The 19,793-nt window shown below is 39.6% G+C and overlaps 2 protein-coding genes and 1 pseudogene across 3 annotated transcripts; all 3 read right to left on the reverse strand.

Annotated features, from left to right (window-relative positions):
* Nucleotides 1-1,457: 1,457 nt before the first annotated feature.
* Nucleotides 1,458-2,216, reverse strand: LOC131780452 (probable N-acetyltransferase CML1). The gene has a single exon (XM_059097060.2). It carries the CDS (start codon nt 2,214-2,216, stop codon nt 1,458-1,460), a length of 759 nt encoding a protein of 252 aa, XP_058953043.2.
* A 7,252-nt stretch (nt 2,217-9,468) lies between these two features.
* LOC131780470 (pantetheinase pseudogene) lies at nt 9,469-12,570 on the reverse strand (annotated as a pseudogene).
* Nucleotides 12,571-13,588: 1,018 nt separating this feature from the next.
* On the reverse strand, nt 13,589-17,627 carry LOC131780435 (extended synaptotagmin-2). Of its 2 annotated transcripts, none has more exons than XM_059097044.2 (2): nt 17,480-17,627; nt 13,589-17,270 (listed from the first exon to the last, which is right to left on the reverse strand). In XM_059097044.2, the coding sequence occupies exon 2, from the start codon at nt 17,239-17,241 to the stop codon at nt 14,923-14,925; it is 2,319 nt and encodes a 772-aa protein (XP_058953027.2). In that variant the 5' UTR covers nt 17,242-17,270; nt 17,480-17,627; the 3' UTR covers nt 13,589-14,922. The 2 variants fall into 2 exon arrangements, with proteins under 2 accessions (XP_058953027.2, XP_058953026.2); XM_059097043.2 differs by having other exon boundaries at nt 17,476-17,627.
* Nucleotides 17,628-19,793: the final 2,166 nt, after the last annotated feature.

A 19,793-nucleotide genomic window follows, 5' to 3' on the forward strand; every position in this document is an offset into this window, starting at 1 on the left:
GATGATGAGAATTTAAAACAACGCTATTGGCGTGTACCTCACGTAATGCTGTATTGGTGAATTTTACTGGACACGACTCGTACACTATTAAAGTGTGAAAACCTAAAATCTGCATAATGTCCCACTTTGATATGTATCTCACTACAATGTATGCTAGTTACCCTTTGCCTTTCAGTGTACAAAACTGTGTTGCACAATAGGTGCTGCATGCTTTTATTGATTAATGCTAAATTAAGAGGGTCTTAATAGGGAGATGGCTTTTAGGGCCAGCGGTTGAAATTATGGTCATTTTACGGCTAACGATTAATTTCTTCCTGTGACAATTAACAAAAGTGATAAAAAGTTCATTTCAGCTACTTAAAAGCTGATGATTATCTTTCGTGCTTTCAAATACACTTACACCCTGGCTTTTACCATAAGAGTTAAGCAATCAGGATTAATCTAGAGCGAGCGGCTTTTGAATGATAAAGAGTAATTCGCTATTGGCCACGTGACAAGAGATATAACAGCCCAAGATAATTTCACTTTCAAAATGATGCATTGTAGGTAGGAAGTTGTTTTTACGGTTAAATTTTTTCTGAGACCAACCGTTAAACTTTGTCTGTTTTAACACCTAACGGCTAATTTTCAGTTTACGGTTAATTTCATTGGTACCCTCAATTAAAGTTGAGGATTCCTAACATAGGTGAAATTTGAAACGTGCATTTGGCCTTTTAGAACAGTGTTTATAAAATAAGTCAAATAGTATACGCGCTCTGATTGGCCATAAAACCACTCGATAAGCTGGAAACCCATTTCTTCAATGATGAAAGAAAGAAAAAAAGCAACAGAGAAAACACTATGTCTGTAAAAATTGGTCAAATCAGATACGATTTTGCAAACCCGAGGCAACTTTTTTCCCTTAAAACTTGTTCATACACTTTCTCAAGTGGTAGAGCGTTAAATGGAGTGTATTGGAGGTGTATTAACATATTGTTTCAATTAAATATATTCAGGTGTTTTGGAAACCGGTAGAAACACATTTTGGTCGTCAAATGATGTGCTCCTTGGTGATTCAACTCGTTCTGTGGTATTAACAAATCATTAGTAAATTAAATAGACGCCCTTTAGGCGCGCACTCTGAATCAAATTTCCTTGTGGGTGTAGGGATGAGTATGGAGCTGATATTTTCATTTTCCACGAACAGGTACCCACCATAAGCGCCACAACATATTAGGCTGCATGTTTGTTATGCTTTGCAAAAAGCTTTCCTGTATTTTCCTTAATCTAGATTATTTTAAAATAAGTACATAAAAGGCTTCTTGTTTAAAGGGATCCAGCTATGGCTCATAAAACGTGCACTTTTTACCACAACAGATACGAAAAGAAAGGTTCTGCCTCAAAGCTTGCGGATGACATTACGAAATGTTCACCTAAACTGGAAAGGTGCGAAGACATGTAACACTAAAAGGAATATTTTAAGGTGCAGCTAATGAGGAAATGTCTAACTTAAGGTGTATGTCTTGTGGTAAACTCCGTTTGTTGATGACAAGCACGTCGGTTAACTTGCCATTTAAACTAGCGCTGGAAAATGTGAAACCATTCTTCATGTACAATTGGATCGCTGGCACCAGCGTAGACGTTGTTTTTAAGATAACCAATTTTATGCTATATGTCTTGGCATGTGAGATTAGTTCATTAATCAGGTTTCTAGCGATCCCCTTTTTCCTACAATTCGGCACAACGTACATGCGCTTGAGTTCATAGACGCCTTGTTCGAAGTTTTCCTCGTGAATGAGGCCCACCATCCCAACAACTCTTCCATTCAACTCTGCTACCCACAAGTGCGACTGTTGAATCGACATGTAGGACTCCTCAATATCCTTTAAATCGCCTGATTTCAGTGTACGATTAATATAGAGCCAGCCTGTCAACTGTAAATATATGCCGATGAATGCCAAAACCATGCATGCCATCACCACAAACACAGCAAAGACCCATGCCGACCAAATCACTGCTGCAAGTATTGGAAAAATAGCAGCCATGACAATGTACCTTACCAACAACGATAGATATGTTACTGTGATACCTTTTATAAACTCTTGATATCCATCCTTAAAAATGTTTTGGCATGCTGATTGGTCCTTACGTTCGAATGAACGAATGATGGGCGAGATCCTGTCTGCGTTGTTCTCGGTAAGTGATACCAACTTCTCTCTAGAGATTGACGGAGCCATTTGGAGCTGTGAAGAAAATATTTTGGCGGTAGTCGCATCAAACTTCACTGATTGTATCTTACGTCAATCACAAACCCATTTCACTCTAAAAAGAAATGAAAAAAATCGAAAAAAATAGTATTTTGGGAAGGGGGATGCCCAAAACGCGGGGATACCCAAAAATGTTTCACAAATACTGCAAATCGTAACATTTCATCCCCAAAATTCGCATAATGACAGTCAGATAAATAAAGTTCACTTACCTTCGTTTTTCTATGTTGTCTGGAGTGATATCGGAGGGTTTTGGGTCGGTTAATTCCCCACTTTGCACTGATGCCCCTCCAAACGTAAAAAAAAAAACGGGGCGTGTAGCTTCCAGGACCGCCTGGGCCGAAAGCGTAAAAAAAAAATGCCGAATTTCTTCCGCTTCCAAATGTCGCTCACCTCCCAGCCTTGGGCACGCTAAAAGACGAAGGAAAAAAAAAGTGTAAAAGCGAAGCCAAAAATCAGGGCAATTGCCTACCTCTAACCACCTCAAAAGCCTAACCGCCGTAGACTCATGATGTGGACCTACTAGTCTATCCAATCAGAACGCAGCTACTACTGACAACTTCGTTCCAATTGGCTAATATTTTTTTTCCGGTTGCGGAACGGAAGTGGTAAAATAATAGTCTTAGGGGAACGCTGGTTTGTACCGTCTTTCGACCGACACACTACGCACTGGCGTGGGGAGGGTCTGGTGAAATCTGAGTTCCCTTAGTGTTTAATTTGAATTTTAATACGGTTAATCGAAGGCTTATGATCTACCTCTTCGGTCCACATCATGTGTCGACAGCGGATGATAAGCGAATGTCGGAAATCGAGCAGGCTTTTGAGGTGGTTCGCGGTGGGCAACTGCACTGATTTTTGGCTTGGCTCTTACACGTTTATCGACTTAAGGCAGGAGCCCATTACCTTGCTTAAGGTTACTTCCCACCTTCAGAGGCCGAAAAAAATCCATTTTTCTTTTATTTGACTAAATTGAATTAAAACATTCAACCTAACGTTTCCAGAAATATTTAAAGGTAACCGAGTTATTTAGAAAAACGTTTTTTTTTTTTGATGAAAGTTAATAAATCAGGAAGGTGCCATAATCACGGACCTGGGCGAGTCCCTTGGAGGAATGTTTCGGAACCGCTCATGGTGGGGCTCGATTTTCATGTTATTTCCATATTTTTTTTACATCGCACACTTTACAAAATTCACACGTGGAAGCTCTTTGTTTATGAAAAAATCTTTGGTCATGGAAAAATCAAAAGTGGAAGAAAGTCCTCGGTAAAAGAAGAAGAAGAAAGAAAGAGTACCATTCTGTCAAGAAAAGAGAAGAATTCCTTTGTGAAAGCGACTGGTACCGGCGGAGTTTCACGCTAGCGTCCAGATTTCGAACAGAGGATTCGCCGTCAAACCAAAACTTGCCCTACATGATGTTAAAAACGAGGTTCCTTTTCTTTATGCAAGTACCAGCTGTGATACAAAAGCATTAAAAGTCACCTCGAATCGTAATTTTGAAAGCTATATGTCGATTCGTTGTCGTGCTCCTCAGCACATTTTCCGTTTTTGCCGCGGGTTTTTCCTTTGCTTTTGGCAACTTTGCTCATTATTGTGTTGTCCTCCTTAACGCTCTTTGAGCGATCGAGATAAAAGATAAACTTGTCTGCAATGGGTTACTTTTCGCGGTAAATCTTGATCCATTGTCATTGACGCCAGGAGGTTCCGCTGTCCTATTGGTTTGCAGTTTCAGGAGGCGAGATAATCTCCAGACGTGGCGCGAGGTTGTTTGCGAACCTTTATGAGCTCGCATTTGATTTTGGGAGGAATGCAACCACTTCGAGCGAATTTATAGGGTATATGGATTTGACCGATTTTCGTCAAATTTCACCAAAATCCTTTAGGAATAATGACAAACGAAACCGTGTCGGGAAATTTTGATATTTGAAATATTTGTCCCGTGGCGTCCATTTACGCAACACGACTCGCATATTTTTAGCTACTCCAACTTTAGATGCCGATATCTAGACAACCAATCAGAATATCAAAAAGCCCGACACGCTTAACTGATTAATGCCTTGTGAATAAGACTGTGCAGTCATTTTGCTCGCGCTGTGGCATCCGACACCCGATAAATTCAATAGAAGAACCTTCGGTCGTTTCACGCCTTACCGGCTCCTTATCACTTCCCTAAAACAAATGTCGCTTAAATCATATTTTTATCGCAAACTTCAGTTATTAAGCTTTCTTCTGATATATAGTTTACCAGGATTTTAGTGAAACTAGCGCGCGTACGAATATTTTCCCAAAGGACACCCGCGAAGGTGGGAAGTAACCTTAAGTTCGACGTTCGCAAATGTAGAGTGAAATTGAAGCGAAACCTAATGCATACATTATGACAATGTCGCCCCGAATACTTTCTCAGTGGGATAACGTGAAACGCATGCATAGATTTGTTTCAGATTTTGGAAAATGACGGCTTGGAAAAGTACCTATGCTCGTAGGGATGTCAATGAGGATGAAGATGAGCTTGAAGTCAAAGTGCGAAGATGAAAGCCTATCATCTGAGCAACTCGAAATCAGTCCAAAGTCGGATTTACCGGAAAGTTCAAGCGTATTGGGCTCCTTGCAAACTGTATCTCTTACCAAAACATGTCAGATACGCACAAGAATAAAGAAAAAAAGACCTCTACATACTCGAAAAAGTTTCTTAAATCTTGCATGAGAGTATGTATTCCAAACGTTTGTCCACCAACCAGTATTTCTTATGACACGGCGGCAAGGTCGAGCGATCATTCTGTTGGAGTTTCGAAAGTTGGTCAAAATGCATAAGATGAGGAGGAGCATATGTATGCGTTTCCATATTTCTTCACGATATGAAAGCAAAGCATGTTGTGTTAACATCCTTCTTCTTTTTTCTGCTAGCATTCGATGTAAAAGAAGAACCCTTTTTCGTTGATCTATGGACAAATCCATGTCAGCCATCTTTCAGCTGACTTGACCCTAGTCTCCTAAAGCGATGTCTTCTTAGACCACTGAGTTAGAACGAGTCAGCAGCTATTAAGTACGACGTTTGAATCAACTGTCGTGCTGGAATCGAGCTGAAGTCGAACTTAATATAAGTGAGTTCGACACGAAGATAGCACTACGTTTGAACCGGGCCTAAGAGTTTAGCTAGCGCATAAACAAACGTCACGAGGCCTCAAACCCATAGGGTTGTCTGCCTGTGGTACAACGATTGCTTTGCGTAAAGGAAATAACCCAGAGGATATCAAAGACTTCAAGTTTACCCACAACTTGAGAATAACCTTTAATGTTTATCAATAAAAACTGAAGAAAGATATGCCGCGAACAATAAAAAAGTCGACCGAGGTAACTTAAACTGGCAATATTTTAGGTAAAGAGGCGAGAACTAGGTGGGATATTTTCATTTAAAATGGTGTTCTTTCTACAGATTAATCTGGCCGTCTGCCATGCCAAGGCACGCTCAGCCAAGTAGGACATTGAAATACAAATGTACTAAGAACGTTTTTAAGCGAAAGATATCTATTCTTGCAGATGTCACACAGAATTTACTCTTCATTCGAGAAAGTCTCCTAAGATATGGCACGATTCTCTGCCGTAAGGCGACTACAAATGTTGCAGGTTTCTCAGCTTTTGCTCTCTAGTACTGCACCTACCTTTCATTTCAAGATAATTCTGAGTTTAAATGCCGATGCATCCACTCGATATTTTACCACACGCGTTATTGAGTACCTATTTACTGATGGAACCTCAGTCATATTCAAACATTTATCATTCCCAGAAATGTCGCAATCTCTGACCCTATGATAATGCTTCAGTATCTAAGATCACGCCTCCAAGAGGCTAGCTAAGGGGAGTTTCTAATCCCCACGCACGAATTTTTAAAAAATTCACCCGTCACGTATTTAAAAGGGAAAACTGTTTACCTTCTTCTTCTTGTGTATAAGGTTGCATGGAAATTCTGAGCTTTGCACGAAATGAAAGAAAAAATTCAAGCATCTCGTACCTTTCAGGTAGGCACATCACGCCTTTATCTATAAGTTCATATTTTAATGCAAAATTATGAATCCAAACTTCCTACTTTGCGTTGATTTAACTGAAAATAGTTAGAGACCTGTCGGAAGGAATCGCTAAAAATGCCATAGTTTTCAAAATCATAGCCTGTCTGCTGTATGCTTTCCAGTCCTTTCGGAAAAAAATCTCAAGCTTACAACGGAAGCTTATGACGTAGATTAGAAGAAGCTTCTGCTCACAGGCAGAAGCTTATGCGTGATTTGCTATTTTACAAGCACATGACGCGTGATTTACAAGACTTACTAATTAGATGTCCGTGGTAGGTGAACGCTCTTTGATCTAGAAGAATACAATTCATTCAAAGTGAATAGATTCTTTTGAGACTGTTTACTTTGCTGAGCGGCTTCTCGATCTTTGTTAAAGAAAGATCAATAAACCTTTTCTGTCTTCTTGCTGACCTTTGCTTGACCTCTGATGTCTCTGATCTTCGTGGTAGGTCCAAAGGCAAAGGTGAATATAGTTAAAAATTTACACGAGGATTATGACCTTCAGTGTTCTTTTTGTAGACCGCGTAGTCGTGGTTGTGCTTCAGATCGTATGCAGAAAGACCAGGAAGTAACCGAATCCATCGAATAAAAGATCTGAAAGAATGCCGACTTAAACGATCCAAACGGTTGTACGCTACGAAGCCCAAGTAAACGCTCTCGGAGCACAGGCAGCCCAAGCTCACGTCTGGAGAAAAAGCCAATGGTTAATTCATCAAAGCGTCACGGGTTGTGTGACTCGGTGTTAAGCTACGAGAGGAACCGTTGAAAATTTGAACACGTTATAAGGAATAGTATGGGGAACAAAATATGGTCGAAGTCGTCTTTTGACATGAATAATAGTGATCGTAAAGCAAGCTTAAAACGGCAGAGATCGCCAGAAATCGCCAGAAACTACAACGGATACACTAGATATGAGTAAGTTCTATTGATTTGACGTGTAAAATATTCATATTTCGAAATATTTATCGTTGTAAGTTCCCCATACTATTCCTTATAACGTGTTCAAATTTTCAACGGTTCCTCTCGTAACTTAATACCGAGTTACAGAACGCGTGACGCTTTCATGAATTAACCGTTGGTTTTTTTTTTGAAAGACGTGAGCTTGGGTTGCCTGTGCTCGGAGCGTCTAGTTTCAACAAGTAAGTCGTCTCTATTTGTCGAGCGAAAAGCAATATGACCAGTTTTTAATAATACATTCGATAGGTTGAAATCTTACAGTATTAGCTTAGCGAACTTACTCCCTTTCACGTGACGCGTGATTGTTTAAAAAAAGTTCTCTGTGATGTGTGATTAAATAGAAAAATTCATTGTGATATGTGATTGGAACCCTCCTTTTGCCGCCCTATATAATATGATTTAGAGCTATTTAGATTATGCCGAGGAAAGGAGATGGAAAGAAGTTCAACCCATGATACGTTAATCAACCCTGCAGATAAAAAAAAGAAAAAAAAGCGCAGTGCGTTATATATTTTTTGGTAGGTAAAAAGGTCAATTTTCTTCTTGGTCTGACATTTGCCCAGTGAACGACAAGCTCTCCTTTGCACACAATCGTAAACAAAATCACGTTTTCGGAAAAGCTAAACGCATGTTACGTGTTTTGAATATAGATTTATACTTTGCGGCTTCACCTCTGACGTTTTCGAATGCTTCGGTTTTCCTTTCCTTCCGTCGAATGAACTAGTTAAGACTTGGTGACGTCAATGTTTTCTTTATGACGTCAATTTTTCCAAGCATATATACATAACGTTTTTCTATAAATAACGATCACGTTTTTTCCAAAAGGATGTAAATTACAAGGATAGAATGTAGCAAACAAAATCTAGGTAATCACATGCATAGAATGGAGCGTAGTGTTAAATGAACCCGACAAGAATTTCTCACTACGATGTAAACAGCGTTTAATTGACAGAGACCAATGTTCCTTACAAAATCAGTTAAAATGAATCGCGTGCTTTAAGCTTAACAATTGGTTCATACGTGAGCGTGCGTTCATCGAGATATGAAACACGCGAGAAGTTTGGAGAGCACGAAAGATGCGTAAGAGTTGCTCGAGGCGTAGCCAAACCTCCCAAGTGCTTCATATCTCGATGAACGCACAGCTGACGTATGAACCAATTTTCACATGGTTTACAGGGGAAGTGGAGTAAAATCGGTAAAATGAATATGAAAGCCATCTTCCCAGTAGCACCCGCCACTCCCCCCCCCTCCCCAACAATAAATAATTGCTGGTCCCTAAAGCATACTTGAGGTGAAATCTCCTGAGTATTTTCATTACAAAGTGGTAAAAGGTCATGACAGATTGCCTTTTCTGCCTTATATCATTGGGTGTCTGGATATAATTACTTGGGTCCTCTACAGAAAATTATCTAGCCTATAGAGACCAATCATTATTTAGTGCCTTGGGTGAGGGGAGGGGTGGGAGGATTTTTGGGGGGGATAACATGGTTTCAGGGCAAAAGGAGAGGGGACCAGTTGTCACTAACAGAGTGTCTGCCAATGAGGGGGATCACTTGGATAGTAAGTCAGCCCTGAGATTGCTACACTGAACCTGTACTAAGCAAAAGAGTCAGGAATATATTCTTCTTTTGTTATTTAGTGGTAATGAAGTTATGACAGTACACTCTGAAGGACTTTTTTCCTTTTAAAAAGAGTCTTATGACTTTTAACACAGTAAGGCTCCACACATATCCAGCAAGCAAACTGGGTCAAGCAATTTTTGGGGATAACACAGTTTAAGGAAAAAAAGGGATCAGTTGTTGCTAATGGAGTTTAAGGGGGGGGGGGGGACTGTAGAAGTGAGAGGGGGATCATTAGAATACTGCAGAGCCTTAAGGGGGGGTCAGAAAAAATCCTTTGTTCTTCCCCTTCCCTCTCCCCCCCCCCCTTCCCCCCCCTCCATCAAGTGATAAATGACCTGTCCTTATGTCAGAAGATGTTGTCAGGTATAACAATCATGCTTGAGCTATACTTGTTTGAAAAATTTTTTACCCTACCAAGGAGTAGGCATTTCAGAAAGTTGGGTCTGTTTTACTTGTCACCCAGGAAATATTAACCCCTTGGAAAAGGAATTTGAAAGAAAAAAATACTCAAACATCTTTCACCAAATTCTGGTCCCTTTTCAATATATACTAAGTTAACATTGGCACAATTACTTTGCCAAACCACTTTTTTTAATAATTGAATTATAATGGACAGAGCTACCTAAATTGTTTGATGATTGTGATGTTATGAATAAAACTGGGCCTTTGGTACAAAGCCAATAGCATCACATTGCATTGTCCTGATCAACAAAAGTCTCCAGTAATTTAATTAAATAATAATAGAGTTAAACATTCAAGTAATGAACTTTGTTTAAATTCCACACTTTTCATCCCTAACATTGTATGAACTTCAAAACAAAACAAAACTTGTACTCAGGAAAAACTTGTGGTTATCAGCAACAGACTCCCAACTGAGCCTGAGATTGCTACACAACCTGAACTAAGCAAAAATGTCAGGTAAAATACATTATTTTTCTGTTATGTTATGGTAATTAAGTTAATATGATAGTCCACCCGAAAGGGGCATTATTCCTTTTAACCCTTTAACTCCCATGAGTGACCAAGACAGAACTTCTCCTTACAATATCAGTACAATATCAAGCAGACAAGTAATGAGAATAAAGAAAAATATTAATTTGGGATTTGTAGTTGATCTAATACCAAATTGTCCAAAATATGGCAGAAGATAAGGAGAATTACTGATGAGATCTTAGGAGCTGAAGGGTTAAAAGAGTCTTGTGACTTTTAACACAATAAGGCTCCTCATGTACTAGCTACCTAACTCAACATTTCATAAATTCCTCTTTAAATGCATTTTCTGTATTACTTCTCTCCTAGCCATACTCTGTACACATGGCTAAATGTATGTAGCTAGAGTGCATTCTCTGGGGGCAGGGGGGGAAGACTACATTTCCAGGCTACTCTTTCAGTGCATAAGGCAACATTAGTGGTCTAGCAGATATCATCTTATAGAAATTACCATGCACAATCAGGGGTTAAGCCACTGATTAAATAACCTAGATTGAGGACATGTTATGTCAGAAGGTGAAGCATTGCACTAACAATATAAACCACTGTCAAATGATGATGATATGCTATAATTGTACAATATTACACAGACAAGTGATTAGAATAAAGAAAACTATCTATTACGGGATTATTAGTTGATCCAATGCCAAATTCTCTGAATTAACATGACAGACAATAAGAATAACTAGTATAACTACTGACTGCTAGGTTTTTAAGGGTATCTGATTAACATTTTAAATAGGTTTCATTGCATAATCTTCGCAGCCATGACAATCAAATTCAAATTTCTAGTTTTTAACTACATTATGAAAATAAAAAACAGATATAATGTCTCTAACCTCAGAATTCAGCACTAAGTAGAATGTTTGTATGAGTTCTGATTTCCTGCAAGTGTGAGTCATTTTGCTCTGCACAACTGATCTCATATCAAGATAAAAAATGTTCTTAATTCTACCTAATGCATAAGGATATTTCCTGAGCTTTTGAAAAACATTTGAACACATAATTTACTGCCAAATAGAACTGCTTTAATTGCACAATGTGAACAGACTCTACAAATCCTGCATAACTTCATTGTAATATTTGGGGCTATACCCTGCACATTTTCACTTTTCCTCTTCACTTAGCAGACTCAAAGAAGCAAATGTAATGATGGTTACTAATTTTCAACATGATCAGCTTCAAAAACTCGACCAACAAGAACAGCTGATACTAAAGGCTTGTTAAAGGAGTCTACACTCATAACATTTCCTGATATCGACATTGCCTCAGCTGGTATAAGTTCCACATCGGAAGCCAGAACAGCTGGAAAAACATAAGCCTTTGTTGAAAAGTTCCCCATCAGATGAAATGATTTGAATACAGTTGATGAAGTCTGAGTGGCAGTACCACAGGATGACTCCTCCATGCTGAAGCATTTTATCAAAACACAAGCCTGGAGTATGTAACCCTCTGGGTCATGGTGACCATTGAAAGCTCCTAATGCAAACATTTCTCCACTGAAAGGCTTTTGACTTTGTGTAATGTAGCTTGCATGGCAACAAAGCTCACTCCCACAGACTGAGACCTGAGCCTCAGCACTGTCAAGTTTGACAAATGTGTACATGTCATTCATCAACTTGGAATGGAATGGCACTCCTTCTTGCCATCCTTCTTGCTTGAAGTCATCATTTTTTGTTGATGGAAGTGAGACTGATTGACAAGGTTGCTGATAGCATTCTTGATTTAAATCTGGTAACTGCGCAACAAGAAGGTGTCCTTCAAATGTCTTCATATCATACACATACGATAATGGATCTCCACAAGAGTAAATTCCACTTCCTACCATATCTGCAAGAGGGAAATGCTGATTGGCTGCTAAGAGATTGACACATGTCAATCTTGACCATGCCTGTTGATACTCAACTGAAGCCATAATAGGAAAGCCATCCATCCAAGCAGTTGGAAAGACAATGTTCCGTATGCCATACTTTTCCACAAGTTCAATCGCTGGATCACGGAAGACCATGTCGAAGCAAGTAAACACACCAAACTTGACTCCAAATGATGTCTTAAAAATTACGATTTCCGGTTTTTGGGGAGTGTTGAACGCTTTCTCGTGAAACAGGTGTTGTTTGTGATATTTTGCTAGCATTGTACCATCCGTATCGAACACAACATCTGTATTAAACTGGTATCTGCCATCTCCCGGACAGTGAGGATCTGACTTTTCGCAGTACTGCACATCACCCATATTGGCTACCACTGCAATGGAAGAGTTTTGAGCAATACAGCTCAGTTCTCTTAACACTTCAATGTTGCTATAGCGGGCTGGATCTTTGCAGGGATTCCAGCTCTTCTCCAGTTGGGAAGGATTTGGAATGACTTCTAAAAAGGGAAGAATCTGTTCACGGGTGTAATCGAAACCATATATTCCATCTTCCGGGAAAACTATGATCTCTGCCCCCTTAGATTTCGCCAAGACAGCTTTCGTCTCGAAAACAGCGAGATTTTTCTTCATGATTTCCAAAGCTCCAGAGCGAGTTACCTCTGTCTTGTTTTCCATTACAAAGAACGTAACGTGTTCGTACACCGCAGCAGTGTATTTAGATGAGCAGAAGCTGAGAGAAAGTATGAGAAAAATAGATGACAAATAAGAAGCAGTTAACTTAGACTCCATCGTGACGAAGCAGACTGATTTTACAATGTACTTTGAACCAGACGTTATTTATATTTGTGGACTGGATCCAACTAGGTTTTGCGTGACATCGAGCACAGGCCGCCCAACCTCCAGCTGTGGGATGATCATCTTGCGAAATAGGAGTCATGGCGAAATTATAAGAGTTTGAATAGGGATATTTACGACCCCTCCTACGAATAAAAAGATACAGTAAAATTCTCAACAAAAATACCTTACTTCCATGGTGCAGGTGCTATTTATATTTATAGACTGGCTCCAACTAGGTTTCGCGTGACATTAAGCACAGGTCGCCCAAGCTTCAGCTAAACGCTGATCACCTTACTTCCACAGTGCATCGAATATGGATAACTCGCTAAAATGGGTTCTTTTTAACATAGTAAACTGTCAGATAACAAGTGATCACTGTGGAAGTAAGGGGAGGTATTTTATTGAGAGTTTGACTGTATCTTTTTGTTCCTTAGTGCGGTCGTAAACATTTCCACACAAACTCTTGTAATTTCTCCATGACTCTTATTTTGCAAGATGATCATCTCACAGCTGGAGCTTGGGCTGCCTGTGCATCGCGATGCTTTCTACAAAGAAGTCTGAAATTTTGGTAAGGAGTCTATTTTGCTCATTCCAAACGGGATATTGTCGGGAAAAAAACGCGACTCTTCATAGGTAATTCAAAAAATCCCAAACAGACAAGGTGAAACGAGTATTTTTAATTCGGGGACTGGTTTGCTTTTCGTAAAAGGTAAAACTTTCCATTTATTGACCAGCAACTGATTAAAATATTTAAACTTTAAAACCTAGACCTGTTACACCTTTCCTTCTGAGCCATGCTATCGCAAAAGTGGACACTTTACCTTAAAATACTTCCGCTGTAAATACTTGGCACTTTTGGTTCAAATTCCCCGCCCTACTCAGGCAAGGTTCAAATTTCCCACCCTCACTGGCACGGTCGGAATACTCGTGGAGGTGAAGGGGGGTGGGGGGGATTGAAGCAAGAAATTAATCAACGCATAATTATCACTCTTGGTGTGGCAATAATTATTATAATCATTTTTATTATCATTCTTGTTATTATTACTATTCTTGCTGTTATAAATTATCATAATTATTAATGTTGTCATAACAATTATTGTTCATCAATACACTTGTTTACGATCTCTAGGCCCTTGGGTTACCAATGGTACAAACCATTTTTTCATTGAGACTTCCTTCTCAATATTCTTGAGGTTTCAAGGAGAATATTTTTTCAGTTTGCGCTTCTCTGAAGGATCACGCGAACTACCTTATCTCGAACCCCCTCTCATTTTGGCACTCTCTCGCTCTAGAACGCCCTAATATAAATGTATTCGAAATATATAAGTATAGGTAACAACATGATTTCAAGTGCGATTTTTCGTGTTTGAAAAAATTTATAAGTGCTAAGTTAGATCAAGTTGCACAAGAAATCCTGTTGTTACTCGTTAATAATTTACCTGAAAAACACATCACAAAAGTTCAGACGGACGAAATTTTTTCAGCACTATTTGTAATTTGCGCACGTGTTACACGAAAAATGCACTCGTTTTCAACCAATCAGACGCGCCTGATTTTTTTATGTATGTTATTACAAGCCTTATCTGATACAGAGAATGTGCCCCCCTTTTTAGTTTGTTGGAAGGCGATGGCTCTTTAATTACCGTCGGGTCACAATACAGCAAAGAAGCGTCCGACTTTCATTCCTCAAGTCTCAATTGCATAAAACGTATAGTCATGTGAGTCATAACTAATTATTAAAAGTATAGTATCAGTAATCATGATGATGTTGAATTGAGTTATTTGAGCTTGCGATGGAATTAATTAAATTTGTCGTCTAATACAAATCAATGGATTCGTTTCCTGGTTCCTCGCAAACATTCGTTACGTTGCTAGAAGCGATAAGTAAGAATCTGACGGTTAATTCGTCTCTCAGATGAAGAATAGTAACCCAACACTTAAGTGGAATCGAGTGCAACAAATGTTTACAAAGTGGACATGGATTACAGCTACACAAGATAACAATAACTTATTTGGCTTCGGCTAAATTCCAAAAGAGCACTGACTATTATCATATTTTGCGATAAAGAAATTATTAGGGAGATCATTCTTTTATAATAAAAAAGAAAAAAAAGAATTTGCCTCATAAATTAAATAAGTTAAGAGAATCTAAATCTGTTTTTGCTGATAGTCATTCGACAGATTTTGTGTTATAGTGTTAACAACATCCTCGACTCGTTCCCAGTGCTCTTGAAGAGTATTTGTTGCTGATAATCACCATTGACGCATCGTGTCTCGCTTCCATTTGGGTGGGACCATCCGCGAGGGTTTTCTGGAAGTCGCACACTAAGCTAAGATTTTCATTTTGTTAACTCGCAGTTCATCGTCACACCAGCGGACAGACTCAACTCGCAAAGATTTATTGTAGTAGACCCAATCAGATCCCTGCGTTTCCTGGGCAATTGGACAAATCTCTCATTTTTGATGATCACTTCCAAGTACTTACTGCTCAACTGGTCGAGACCGATAACGTATTCAAAAGTTTCGTTAAAAACGGGATTCAGACTTCCGGCGTAAAAATCCGTCTTGCGAATCGATTTCTTGGAGCGAGAAGGTAGCAGATTTATCTGTACGTAAGGATTCGTTTTGGACAAAGGTTCTGATGACACAAGTTCCTTTGCACTGAGTACAGTGACGACCAATCTGTTTCTACGATGATCGTATATAAGCCACAATGATACTTCTCCCCGGGACATATAATCCCTAACCGAAGCCTCGGGACTTTGCCCGTTAGACGTGTCACCTACGATGCTCCCACTGGGAGACGAACCGGAACCGGAACTGCTACCTGACGTTTTCTCGGCGGCTCTGCTGCTGTCGCTCTCGGTGCAAGTGGAGGTAGGTGGATCATCTTGACCATCCACTTCCGGTAACATTGTGGGCGTATCTGTTCTCTGGAGACAGATTTTATTGTTGTGTAAAGCGTTAAACTTCCGGCCAAAGTGTAAAGGCATTGGTGCATTGGAGGTGTCTGAAGTCTTCAATGCGCGAAGGATGAACTTGCACTCAACACTTCCGGTCTCGTTACTCAGCCGGAAAGAGTCTTGTAGAGCCATTTCTGGTTCCTCTATCAGCTTTCGAACAGTGAATACCATAGATCCCATGCTCCTGTTTTCGTTACCATCCATGACTTCAATACGGGCCTCTTCGTGGGGATCTGTAAGTAGGAATCGTAAAGACTGCCCCCAGACCGTTTCATCTCCGTGCGCAAGAAAACTGTTTAGCGTTGTATCTCCAACGGATACCTTACAGAAAACTTTTCTTGTCACAGCTAACCTGGATGAGGTTGGGAGATTTTGCGCTTTGATCAGTTTAACAAACAGCACAGCTACGGACTCCTTTCCCTTGGTATATCTAAAATGCAGTGGATCACTGCTCAGAGAAAACCATTCCAGGTTCAAATGGATCTTTCCCTGTTTGGCTTTTTCTAAAGGCAGCCAGATTTCTTGGACGCCATCCTCCACCACAGAACCAATTTTAATATCGACACTTCCAATTTTAGAATCTTTCGAAGCAATATCACGGTCGTAGAGGTAGATTTCTAATTCTTGGCCAATGGAATTGTCTATGAATGACTCAAAGGTTTCCTCCCACGCCGGATTTGAAGTATTGTTCTTCGTTTCAGTGCGAAACTTTTGCGCACCAACTTCCATGATGACGTAAGGGTCGGGAGCACCTCCGCCAATCAGTGAAAAATCAGACTTTACCAGTTCCCGCGCTTCCAGAATTTGCACACGTAGGAGGCCCTCCGGGATTGGGTACTGCAGATCGTTAAGGTCCACGCTCTCAGCCAAGGGTATCGTAATCCTATTGGGCAAAACTGCAAAACTAGCGATGACGTCATCAACAATGCCACGCAAAGTTGTCTTTAATCCGGGAAAATCTAACACATTCAACAAGTTTGTCAAATTGAAAGCGATTCTGGGCCTCTTGAGAAAAAAGAGTGTCACACCGCCGACGATAGTTTGATCGGAGATAAGAGGTTTTAAGATAATCCGAAGCGAGCCGTGTATTTGAAAATCGGAGATTCCCAAAGTGACACTTTTGATTGTTACTTTCACCTGCGCATCACCATTGTATGTGACATCGACGTCCATTACAATTTCAGAAGCTCTCTTTTCTCTGTTTCCACTTCCATATGATTTTATATTTCCGATGAAAGGAGGCTTTTGCCCCAACTCGATTTTGTCGAAGGAAAGAGTCTTCAATGCCGAAGGAAGGTTTTTCTGTATTTCAGGCTCGATACGTTCCTTAATTATATCTTTTGTCATTTCTTCGATGGAGGGCCACAGTTTTTTAATCAACTCGTTCAGCCACGTCGCGCTTTCTGTCTCCGAAAGATAAACAGATGGTATTGGGAAACTTTTTATCTTGAACAAATTTGCTTCATCCGTCATCTTACGGAAGTTTTGACGCTTCCGTTTAAAAAATTCTGAACGATATTCTCCAAAAACATAGATCAAAACAAATATCATTATCCATGCGAAGCTAATATTCCAACACCCAAACAACCACAGCATGGAAGCGACAAGAAAATGAAAAATAATTTGGGTCCGATCGATCCTTACCAATGCTTGAAACATTTTCGATGAAGTATTCCTGTTTTGTTGATGTTCCATTGCGCGTCTATCGACGATCTGTCGTCTTTCTGTTGAATAAAAATATATTGATTCTAATGTATATGTTTTGAAGCAAAAGCAAGGAAATGTATTTTCCTTTATTACTCAGAGACGGGAAAACGAAAAAGCCACACTTTATAACGCATTTGTGTAAGATATTTTTCGAGCATGCAAGAGAATGAAAAAAATCCACATATTCGGAAAACCAAAATCTCCCAAATTTAAATAACTCACCGACCTACGCCAACATTATAGTAAAAGACCAATGGTTCGACGAGATCTGTTTACAGGCGCACAAGTGACTTGTGATCAATTCTTGTTAGGCTTCTATGGACATTTGCATCTCCCCCAGTTGTCTAGATTACTTTGCGTTTATTTGCACGTGGCCAAATGTCTGTTTTGAGAAACCCCCAACTTGCGATCTTTTGTGTGCGAAAGCTTTTCTCCACTTGTTCAGCCAATCATGGATTGATTTTAATCCATTGATCTCTGACCGTAACCATTTATAATTAGGGGCTTATGCAGATCAGCGAGCTACTTTCATCTCTTTCACCTTTCATGATCATGAATTTTTAATCAGCGTCGTTCAGCACTGACGACTGAGTTTGATTGTGCACAGAACTCACACTTTAACGATGAAGTGAGGGCCCTTATAAAAATAAACATATGATAAGGCAGATATCTACTCGAAAAATACTACATGTGATTGTTTGCATTGGATCTGCGCATCTAAAAAAAATATTGTTTGGAATATTTCTACTAATTTAAATTTTTGACCATAAACTATTTCTTTATTTCATTGTATTTCATGGTCCAGATGTTTCTTCTTTTCTCCATATTAATGTTTTCCTGGCTGTCTCCAAAGCGCTCGGAACGCTTAAGAGGCGCCAGCATTTTTCAGTGAAAGATTTCAGTATATCGTGTCCGTTTCCTCCCTAACATGACTAACATGTTCATCTTTTCACAGTTGTTGGACTTTCGAATTTAGGCGAGCGCCTGCCTATTTAAAACACTTTTTTGCTTTTAATTACACGAGTCTGGTATCTTGTAGCCCATGTCACGTTAATGCTCTTTCTCCCGCTTCCAGACTAAACCGATTTCCATCTATATTTCCGAAAACACACTAACTAGCATCATAAATCTAAAGATTCTTAATCGAGTGACTTCATATATCACCAGAGGTTTCAATAACTTTTTCCATAAGCGGCCGCCGGCTGTGCTCGGAAAAGGGACAGTAAGGCGAAACCCAAACAGAAGGGCCTGCTTGCAGACTTAAGAGACGGCGGTAAAAGGTTTTAAAGGCGGAGGTACACCACTGGTCCGGTGAATAGCTTTAATTGAAACCTTGTATTAGTCACACCTGCCTACATAAGGACCGATAGATTCACACGACTCGACTAAATGCCCTGGGCTTGTTTCCCGTCGAGGTGCTTCAGAAATATGCCTTAATGGAACCCTTAAAACTATAACTAGGTCGTTATGACTTAAAAGCACCCGCCTCATCGTTTATTTTTTTTTCTCTTTAAATTCTATCTTGGTGGGGCATATCTTAAAATTATATCCGATTTACGGTTTACCAAAACTTAACAAAAAATAGAGAAAATTATCAATCAAGTGAAACTTAATTTTACTCCCCCCTGACATACAATGAAATAAAATCATAATACATAATAATCATAATAAAAATCATAATACATCATAAAATTATAATACATTATTTCACAAAGTGGTTTCTTTACTAAATCGGTTTCTTTATTATGACCCTTAAATGTAAAGCTGTTCTAATCTACTGGCCTTCTTTAGGTCGTTTCGAAGCCCTGTTTTTAATTCAACCATGGCAGCAGAATTTCTGCCCGCCCGCAAAAAGCTCCACGACATATTTTTCTCGTGTGTACTTGTCATGCAAAGTAACACAAGAGCGTGTGCCAGGAGCGAAAAACCCTCGTGTGTATGGGTCTTTGCCGGGGCGTAACCTGTGCGTGTGCCTGCGAATACCAACCTTCATTTGTTTCGGCAATTTTTCATACGATTCAAACAGTACTTAGCCTCACCCTTTTCCTTTATGAAACGGTCATAGTTTACATCTGGCCTGATGAAGGCACTTCATGTCAGAAACTCCCTCTACCCTCCCCCCCCCCCTTCCCCACTCCGCGCGTTATTCTGTCACGCTCTGGTAAGCGTAAGAGCTGATTAACATGCGTGAGCTCCGCACTAACATCTTTTCAGCGCAGTCCGTTGATCATTTACCGTCAATTACACGTATTGACATTTTGCCCACTGAACCATAATTTCGCCGCTTTTTTTTTTTGAAAGAGTGCGATTTTTACAACTGAGAACAAATGCGATCTATGTATTGACAAGTCATATCAATATGAACGATTATGTATTTATCTGAATATTTTTACATGAATTTTTTTTGTTTGAAAAGCGTTTGCATTTGGCTCAAGTCCAGTCTGCCCGTAAGCTTAAAACGCGTTGAACCTTCTTGCATCGCCCAATCGTGCAAAAAATGTAAAATATACATTTGCCAGCATAAATGATATTAGGACACG

This window comes from Pocillopora verrucosa, chromosome 5, assembly GCF_036669915.1.
Source record: "Pocillopora verrucosa isolate sample1 chromosome 5, ASM3666991v2, whole genome shotgun sequence".
Lineage (NCBI taxonomy): Eukaryota > Metazoa > Cnidaria > Anthozoa > Scleractinia > Pocilloporidae > Pocillopora > Pocillopora verrucosa.